Genomic DNA, 10,628 nt, shown 5'->3' on the forward strand with positions numbered 1-10,628 from the left:
TATGATGTTTGCGGATGATAGTTATTTCTGATAAGTGTAGGGAGCAGGTTGAGGAGAGCCTGGAGAAGTGGAGATACGTGCTGGAGAAGGGAATGAAAGTCAGTAGGAGTAAGACAGAGTAAATGTGTGTGAATGAGAGGGAGGGCAGTGGAGTGGTGTGGTTGCAGGAAAAGAGGTGGAGAAGGTGGAGGAGTTCAGGTACCTGGGGTCAACAGTGCAAAGTAATGGAGAGTGTGTTAGAGAAGTGAAGAAAAGAGTGCAGGCAGGGTGGAGTGGGTGGAGAAGAGTGATAGCAGGAGTGATTTGTGATAGAAGGGTAACTGTGAGAGTGAAAGGGAAAGTTTATAGGACTGTGGTGAGACCTGCGATGTTGTATGGTTTGGATACAGTGGCGTTGACTAAAAGACAGCAACGCCTTGAGTACTGGCTGATTTGAATATTGATGGATCAGCTATAACATTAAAATGATCTGCCTATTATTGTGTAGGTTTCTCTAACATGTTCAAACATGGATTATACAAGACTATTCTGAAAGTGAGCTATGTTATCAGGCACTCGGATGTTTTAGAGCAGTGGTTCTCAAACTTTTTCTGCCGTTCCCCACTATAGAGGAGGGTGGATTTTTAAACCCCACCTGTCCTCTATCACCCCCTAAAATGGTAATGAATGATATTTAAAGTTTAAAAATGTCTACTTTATTGAAATATCAATTATAAATCAATTACATCAAGTGCAAAAATAGAGAAAAGAATAGCGTGTTGGGTACCCTTAACTGATTTTGTTACTATTTCCTTTCAATATTAACAATTGTTTGTGCTTGAACTTTGTTTTTAATATAGAAAAAGTTTACATTAATGAAGCACAAAAAAAGAGAGAAATCCTGCTGTTTATTGCGCCTCACCTGTCATGTCTTTATTCCCCACTAGAGGGCCACTTTGAGAACCACTGATCTAAAGGTACTGAAAGTGGTGAGGTTTAAGATCTCTATGATAACTGGGTAAAGGAGGCAAGAGAGAAAATTACACTACAGGCGTCAGTCTTTAAATTAATTCATTTATACAGGCAATGTCCACCTGGTACTGTAGGTTAGAGATTTAATACTGAATATAGACAATGACCCCGTGTTATAGTTAAGATGAGCCTCACACTGGTTCTCTAAACACATTACTATGTCTATCACATTACTGCACATTACTATCTTTATGATGTGAGGATGTAAGGTCTTTTGTCTTTGTCTTGGCTCACACATCTCTGGTTACTATGTCTTCTAACCCAATCAGGAACAGTTTTAGGTCAGGTTTTTTTCCTGTGTGTGTGTGTGTATATATATATATATATATATATATATATATATATATATATATATATATATATATATATATATATACTAGTCTGTTATCTGCATTAAACTGGAGAAGAACATATGCACCATGCTGTGTGATTCTTCCCTGATAAGAAAAGGCACCACGGGCATCAGTAGATCGCATAGGAAACCTCTCCAAGAATTAATTTTTGTTTGGGCATGATAAAAATCTAACACCCCGGATGACTTGGATGCCTCAACTATGACATGACTCCACAAACATTTGGCCATATAGTGTATTATTTGTACATGTACAGGAACTCGTCACGTTATGACAATTGTTATATGATGACTGTGCATTTTATGGGTCCAAAGGGGGTTAAAATGCTACCACTATCTCAGTGTATTACTGTATTCTACAATTTCTTTTCTCTAGATTGGAGGCGGAGATACGAACAATTTGTGATGATCGACTGCCATCTAGTGGTGAGATAATTTAACACCCAACTTACAAATTATAGTCATTTTTGAAAAATGCCCAATTGAAAAATTGCTGTAGTTAAAAATGATCAGAAAGGAAAGCTTGTTTGATCTAATAAAATCTAAAGAGGATTAGACTTAACCTATTTATGCTGAGTATTAACTTAACCTCTTTATGCTGAACACCTGCAACAAACTAAGAGGTTGAAAGAAAAATAAACACACTCTGAGACATGACAAAACATCCTTGTTTTCACAGGCTGCTGGTGTTTGGTGAACTTGCATGGCAAGACAAACAGAACTGATACAGCAGGGGGGTCAAACTCATTTTCACAGAGGGCCACATCAGCAAAATGGTTGCCCTCAAAAGGCCAGATGTAACTTTGAGGCAGTATAAATGTAGATAAATGTAATGTAAAATAAATGCAACTACTCCTTAATGTTAAATAACTCTGGATTTTTATTATTCAACTTACAAATATTACGTATATATATTTGCATAAATGTAAAAAGAAATGTTTGCTTGTTGCACTGTTATAACAAATACTTTGAATTTGTCAGCTTTTTAAACCCACATTACTCCATCAATCAACGATCAAACTTTCCAAGTGAATAAGGATAAATAACAAGTTATGACATTAACTTTGTTCGACACTTTTTTTTCCAGAGTTAAGTTGTCAGTCCAACCAACAATTGTGAGCTGCCAGGAACATGTGACAAGTGTAGCATTTTTACACAAACAAATATCTGCACACAGCCTTGCAAGGGGATACATCAATGTCATGTATTAGGATTGCTGTGGTTGTTACCAGTGTCCGTCGTTAGAGGGTGCTGGAGGAGGGGAGAATAATTGTGTTCGGAGAAAGTAATGGAAGTAAAAAAGGTGTCTGGAAAAGCACAGGTGTTTGTCATTATTTTAATGTAGGCAGTGATGTTACAATCAACTAATGAGGAATCGTTTGATTACAGTGAACATTTGTCTGCAGAAACAAACGCAATTTTCCTTTTTATTCTTGCACCATTTGTTGTTGTTTTTCTTGAAGGCTCACTTTAGCATACTTAGCTCCGTGTTTGGTGTCAAAATGCCGACGTAGATTGTACACTTTGACAACCGCCACTGCCTCATAACACAAAAGACATACCGACAAACATATATTCGTCTTCCCATCTGCATAAATTTTTATCTTCCTGGACATTTTGGGATCATTGTTTGTATTTCTTAATTCGGAAAATGGCACTGATGTGGAAACACTGCAATCTAGTGGTGGGATGCCGTCACTTCACGGGTAACATGATCGGCATGCATTATGGGAAATGTAGTTTATGGTCTATGCACCCTTTTGACTTATTTATTATAAGATAATCAGACCTTTTCAGCTCTCGTGGTCCACATAAAATAACGTGGCGGGCCACATTTAGCCCGCGGGCTTTGAGTTTGACACATATGCTATACATAGTCTTTACATCCTCACATCCTAAAGATCCTATAGACACTGAACAGACCACATAGTAATGTGCTTAGAGAACCAGTGTGAGGCTCATCTTAACTATAACACAGGGTCATTGTCTATATACCTACAGTACCAAGTGGACATTGCCCGTATACATGAATAAATTTAAAGACTGAGGCCTGTAGTGTCATTTTCTCTCTCGCCTCCTTTACCCAGTTATCATAGAGCAGGGGTCACCAACGTGGTGCCCGCGAGGTAGCTGTTTCCTACCTTGTTAAATCATTGTTGATAATTATTGTGAGAAATCATTAACATTATCAGTGTCTTCACATAAATCAGGGGTGTCAAACTCAGTGTCAAATCCGGCCCGCAAAATGATTTTATAAAGATAAATTATTATTGTTATTAATGGCCCGGCGATATGAAGCGCTGATAAACCACTGCTCTAAAACATCTGAGTGCCTGATAACACAGCTGACTTTCAGAATAGTCTTGTATAATCCATGTTTGAACATGTAAGAGAAACCTACACAATAATAGGCAGATCATTTTTATGTTATAGCTGATCCATCAATATTCAAATCAGCCAGTACTCAAGGTGTTGTATCTCTGGGCTATAATCTGTCCATCACCTTCTTTCGGCTGCTCCCATTAGGGGTCGCCACAGTGGATCACCCGTCTTCTTACCCCCCTGTCCTCTATTCTGCCTATATCTGCCTCTTTCAAACCAACTACCTGCATGTCTTCCCTCACCACATCCATGAACCTCCTCCTTGGACTTCCTCTTCTCCTCCTTCCTGGTGGCTCCATCCTCAGCATTCTCCTACTGATATACCCCATGTTCCTCCTCTGCACATGTCCAAACCATCTCAATCACACCTCCCTCACCTTGTCACCAAAACATCCTATATGCGCTGTTCCTGTAATAAACTGATTTCTAATCCTGTCCATCCTCATCACTCCCAACGAAAACCTCAACATCTTCAGCTCTGCTACCTCCAGCTCCACCTCCTGTCTTTTACTCTCTACCACTGTCTCTAATCCATACAACATCTCAGGTCTCACCACAGTCCTATAAACTTACCTTTCACTCTCGCAGTTACCCTTCTATCATAAATCACTCCTGCTATCACTCTTCTCCACCCACTCCACCCTGCCTGCACTCTTTTCTTCACTTCTCTAACACACTCTCCATTACTTTGCACTGTTGACCCCAGGTACCTGAACTCCTCCACCTTCTCCACCTCTTCTCCCTGCAACCACACCACTCCACTGTCCTCCCTCTCATTCACACACACGTACTCTGTCTTACTCCTACTGACTTTCATTCCCCTTCTCTCCAGCACGTATCTCCACTTCTCCAGGCTCTTCTCAACCTGCTCTCTACTCTCACCACAAATCACAATATCATCTGCAAACATAAATAATAAAGTATACTCTGTACTGACAAGCAGTTTGGTCGAGTTTGGTCTTACGCTGTCTTATCGCATGAAGCTTGTTTGCTTAGCATTTCCGACTCAGAGCAGGTACTGTAATTTGTTTGTTTGTTTGTTTGTTTGGCTGTTTAGCTCCGGTGACGTTTATTTGCAGTGTGACGTCACTGCGCGGTAATAAATAGCTCTCGGCGGCGGAGGCTGCAGTCAGTCTCAAGAGCAGACGCGAGGAATCGAGCGCGTCTGCGGCTCTTTAAGCATCATATTATTTCTGTAAGTCAATAAATTTTTACATCAATGAGGCGCGGAAAGCAAATTCACAAAGCGAGTAACGAGAATGTAAAACGGCACTAATTTTATTAATAAAAACATAAATAAATAAATATAAAAGAGGTGAAATTTAAACCTTTAACGCAACACTTTTATTTACGACGTCCTTCCTGTACTCAGATATAAAAAAAAAAGAAAATTAAATGCACCGAAAAATACATTTCAATCACTAAACATTTGTTTTACTGTTGCGCCAAATCCCAATTTGCACACCATCATGCGCCATGATGCACACCGGCGCGTTTTGTGGCATTTTTTTCATCATAACGCCGAAACGAACTTAAATTACGTTGTCTTTTATTTGTATACAATCATAATAACAACAAAACGCTGTTCTTTAGTAAAATAAAGAAAACCGATAGGGGGCGCTCTCTGCCGTCTCTGTCTATCATCTCTCTTCAAAGACTCTTAAACAAAACCTGAATCTCAGACAGACATGAATATATGTATACACAGCTTGCAATAAATACATTCACAACAAATATTGTTGATTATGTAAACAGATGTACAGATTCTCCGGTATCGCCTCATTACCCGTCTTTGTGGAAACATCAAAAGTTCTGCTTGGTGTCCTGATGATTTACGTAAATTTAAAACACCATAATTACTTTTAAAACATTTACAAGAATATTTTGTCTTCATGCTCTATGTTAAGGATGGTTTCAATAATAATGAACATACATTTGCATTAAGCTCCATATTTGTTTGTGGCTATTTAAATTAGAGTATTAAAAATTGGAAAAGTATCAATTTAAGGTACATTTATAACAGACAAAAAATGTGTGTGTGTGTGTGCCGACCAGGCATAACATTATGACATTATATCATTATAACTGGTGAAGTGAATAACACTGACTAACACTAAAGTGAGTAACACTGACTATATAAGCAGCAAGTGAACATTTTGTCCTCAAAGTTGATGTGTTAGAAGGAAAAATGGGCAAGCGTAAGAACTTGAGTGAGTTTGACAAGGGCCAAACTGTGATGTCTAGACAACAGGGTCAGGGCAACTCCAAAACTGCAGATCTTGTGGGATGTTCCTGGTCTGCAGTGGTCAGATTCTATCAAAATGGGTCCAAAGAAGGAACGGTGGTGAACCGTCGACAAGGTCATGGATGGCCAAGACACATTAATGCACATGGGGAGCAAAGGCTGGCCTCGTGTAGTCCGATTAAACAGACGAGCTCCTGTAGCTGTTCGACGGGTCAGAAATGTTTTAGCAGCAATAGGGGAATCAACACAATATTAGGCAGGTGGTGCTCGGTGTCAATAAAATAAAAAGTCACTCAACTCAGCATAACAGAGAATCAGTGGAAGTTTAAGTTCTCGATGCATAGGAAAAAAACTGCAAACTGGGAAATTATCATAGGTGTAAGTGGTCATCTTTTAGAAATATGCCAAAGTAAATAAAAATGGTAAAAACCAAAAATATTAGACAGTTTTTATTTCATTTTTACCAAATGATTCACTGCCTGGTATCAGTCTGTGGCCCAGTGGTTGGGGACCCCTAGAGTTCAATCCTTTTAAAAGTAAGTTTACAGAAAAGGCTCACACTGATGATTACTTTTATTCCATTGTAATATTATCTGTTTCACTCACTGTAAGCATGGTTATCTTTTCCATTCCCTGAGTTAATGCTCAAAGTGTAAGTAATCGGTCTGAAGCAGTAAGGAGATTTGTATCAGTACAAAATAAACTTGAATCTGTAAAAATGTTTAAGTAACGATTCTCATTTACTCGTATGACTGACTTACATTTTTTTGAGTTTATTTTTATTTTTATTTCTTATATGTCTTTGGAAAATGATTGAATTGTTTGTTTATTTTGCCTTCATATTTAGTTGTTCTTCACAATGAGGAGACCGTCTCATAGCAACATTATTCAAGAGACACCTTGGTCTCAAATGCCAAAACTTAAGATAACAGAAGCTGGCATGTTCCAGACAGTGGAAGAAAAAATTACCAGAATGAACAGGTAAAGACATTGCACCATTTCACACACAGGACATTTTGTATGATGAGTCCATCTCATTTTTACTAGAATTGCTGTGTCTGAAAATCCAGATGTGTTTAATTTGAACAAATGTGTTTCTTACAGAGCATTGTTAAAATCTGCACCACTTAACGTTCCAGAAATCCAAGATCGGACTTCAATATACAAAGTCAACAAAGGTTTTTTTACTGTAAGCAGACTAGTAAAGAACTTTATTAGTTAAGCCTCCTTGTTATTTATTTTGTTATTTATATATTTAGATTTTAAAACTGTTTGATCTTATATGGACTAGATATGGTAAAAGTTTTGTAGGGTTTCTTCATAATGTTATCTAGCAATATCTTATCAAAGTACCAAAATATTGGTGTTATTTTTTTTAAAAATTATTTTCAGGTTTTCTTACAGGTGTAATATTTGTCATTTTGATTTTAGGTAAATGCGAAGAATACAATGATTTCCAACTATTTAGCTCTACCCATTTTATCAGGCAAAAACAGATACTTAGCTGACAAAATCATTGAAGAGGTTCATCGAGAATTTGCTGGTAAGAGATTAAAATATTACCTTGAATCAGAACAAAATGACTAAGAAACCAATCATAATGTTCGAAGATTGCATATGAAGCTAATTGCATTTGTTATGTGTAATTACAAGAAAAGAACACTAAGAAATCAAAACGTTGCAAAATGGATCCGATTGGATTTTCACCATTTAAACCCTTGTTAAGGGAGGAAACGACCAGTCTTGAGGTAAGAAAAGCATTTAGCTTCCATCCATCGATCCATCTATCCATCTATCTATCTATCTATCTATCTATCTATCTATCTATCTATCTATCTATCTATCTATCTATCTATCTATCTATCTAAGCGACACATCAGTTATGTTTAAATTAGAAGCAGTGGAAAATATGCAGAAGGCATTCCTATAATTTAATGCATTTACAATAAAATCTCTGATCATGTGAATTATAAGATATTTCATTGCTTTGTTATTTTAGGAAAAGATGCCTAAAAAAAAGAAACCTGTAGTACGCCGTCATTTAAAAAAACATGAGGATGGGGAAGCTTTTATTGTGGATGAAGATACACACATAACAAGGACAACTGATGAGGGGCATCAGCTAAAAGAGAAAATTACAGATGATAGCCTGAAGTGCCTAACATTTGGAGATTTGAATAAACAGCTCACTCAGTACATTCTGGGGAAGTTGGAAGGAAAAGCTGCAAAAATAGTTTTACAGACTTGTGCACAAAAGGAAGCAAAAAGATTTCAGGAAGCAGGAGATCAAGCACGGAACATCTTAAAACATGCTTGCTATGTCCCTTCAACCCATTTTAGCAAAACGGCAGGTAAAGAAAATCTTCTAATGCTACATATCTAACCGTTTACATCTTTATAAACATTTAACAATTGTCAGAAATATTGTTATCCCTCTGTGTTAAATTAAAGTGTATATTATTCTGAAGTATAAAACCACAGCAATAAATCAACCATCTATTCATAATCTTTCCACACTGTTTACTTTTTTGTATCCAAATTGTAGATTGCAGAAGGAGGACACGTCCTGTGAAAGTCAGATTGGTACCCAATATATATGCAACCAACCTTGAATACATGGTGCACCAAAAGGAAAATCTTGAGCAGGTCTTAAGAATAAGACAACTTGCTCCTACTGCTTGTCAGCAAACAGCATTCTGCATGTAATGGTGTGGCTCTCAAGCAACCACAAACTGAGGATTAGTTATGGATTGTTACCAGAGCCGTACCATATTGTGTTGTTCAGTGAATAAATGACTATTAGTGTCCACTATTAGGAGATTAGAAACTCCAAAGAGCAAAGAGAAAATGTGAAATTCTGCATGAAACTGGGCAAATCTACCACAAAGACATTTAACATGATTCGTCAAGTTTATGGCGATGCTGCAATGAGTCGTTCATGGTGTTTCGAGCGGCAGGCACAGTTCAAGAGTGGAAGAACCTCACTGGAAGACGAAATCAGGAGGACTTAAAAAAAAACCCCCGAAAATATAGAAACCATTTGCCAACTTGTGCATGATGATCGTCAGAGAACAATTCACAACCTTACGGCCATTTCCGGTGCATCATACAGAACAGTCTAGACAATCCTCACCATGCTTCCGAGTTCGTCCCCAGGCAGGGAGGAGAAGGAGCTCAGCATCTACAGGATCTAGTTCTTCTCCGTCAGCGTGCCACGGATTACCGTCCTTCATGTCGAGGATCATTGCTGGTGATGAAACTTGAGTGTCTTGGTTCAACCCTGAGAGCAACAGTCTTCACAGTGGAAGAGCCTATAAACTCCACAGCAGCTTGACCAAGTGTATACTCTTTTTCGAGATTCAGAGCTTTGTGTTTCGAGAATACATCCCCAGGGGCCAGACCGTCAATAACGAGTTCTGCTGCCAGGTTTTAAGATGTCTGAGGGAGGACTTTCGGTGAAAGCGACCAGGTCTGTGGTGCCCAGGTCTCTAAACTTTTTGATATCACTTCGTAAACATCCTGCTTTAAATATCTTCACCAGCAAAAAAATATTATCAACATAGATAATAACAATAAAAACTTGAATAAAATATATTACGAATAAAAATGAATGATAAACTTTCTTTACTATAAAATACGCAAATTATACATTTAAATAATAGAGGAAAAAATGTGTGAAATAAGAATATGGCCTTCACTCCATCTCAGTCTGTAGACTGTGACAAATGACTGCAGAATTACAGTAAAAAAAACTGAGATTGATCTGCACTTCACCTGTTTACCAAGTTCCTTACCATTCTAACAAAATCCATAAAATCAATTACCACCACATTTGGCAAACATCATCTTCAGAACAACCGCACAAAAGCTATTACTTTTTTTTAATTCTCTAATAACTGTATATTCTCTAATAACTCTAAAAGACTGAAAACTATGCAAGTATTCCATGCTTAAAATGCTTTGGGGAGCCAAAAATCATTGTGAGATGATTAGCCAGCTAAACAATGGGCTACTAGTGAGTGTGGCATGCTTGGGATCTATTTCACTCTGTGGAGCAAAAATAAACAAAATATTTGGCCTTTACATTTGTGCATAGGACTTAACAGCACCATGAAATTCACAATAATGCTCTAACACTGCAGATAAGCACTAGCGGTGAAGTGGTAAAGAAAGTTGTATTTCATTACCCGCACTCCCCTCCAACAAAAACTTAGACAAGAAAAAAAAAACAATAGAAAAGAAAGAAATATGATTTTCATTTATCACATATACACTACAGCACAGTGAAATTCCTTTTTTGCATATCCTAGCTTTTTAGGAAGAGAGGGTTACTGGTCTTGCTCAGGGACTCAAAAGCAGCAGCTTGACAGTTATGGGGTTTGAACCTCCCACCTTCCAATCCCATTTCCGAATCACTAACCCAGAGATAAACACTGCATCAGAAAGTAATTCACAACACTTCACATTTTCCATGTTATGTTACAGCCTTATTCCAAAATGGATTAAATTCATTATTTTTCTCAAAATTCTACAAACAATACCACATAATTACGACGTGAAAACTTTGCAAATTTATTACAAATAAAACAACAACAACAAAAAAAAAATTCACATGTACATAAGTATTTACAGCTTTTG

At 37.5% G+C, this 10,628-nt stretch overlaps 1 protein-coding gene across 1 annotated transcript; it reads left to right on the forward strand.

Annotated features, from left to right (window-relative positions):
* The first annotated feature begins 4,875 nt into the window (after positions 1 to 4,875).
* On the forward strand, positions 4,876 to 9,527 carry LOC124396014. The gene is made up of 7 exons (XM_046864945.1): positions 4,876 to 4,940; positions 6,838 to 6,971; positions 7,095 to 7,179; positions 7,422 to 7,533; positions 7,644 to 7,738; positions 7,990 to 8,341; positions 8,536 to 9,527. Exons 2-7 carry the CDS (start codon positions 6,850 to 6,852, stop codon positions 8,694 to 8,696), a joined length of 927 nt encoding a protein of 308 aa, XP_046720901.1. The 5' UTR covers positions 4,876 to 4,940; positions 6,838 to 6,849; the 3' UTR covers positions 8,697 to 9,527.
* Positions 9,528 to 10,628: the final 1,101 nt, after the last annotated feature.

The sequence above is a fragment of the Silurus meridionalis genome, chromosome 13, assembly GCF_014805685.1.
Source record: "Silurus meridionalis isolate SWU-2019-XX chromosome 13, ASM1480568v1, whole genome shotgun sequence".
Taxonomy (NCBI): domain Eukaryota; kingdom Metazoa; phylum Chordata; class Actinopteri; order Siluriformes; family Siluridae; genus Silurus; species Silurus meridionalis.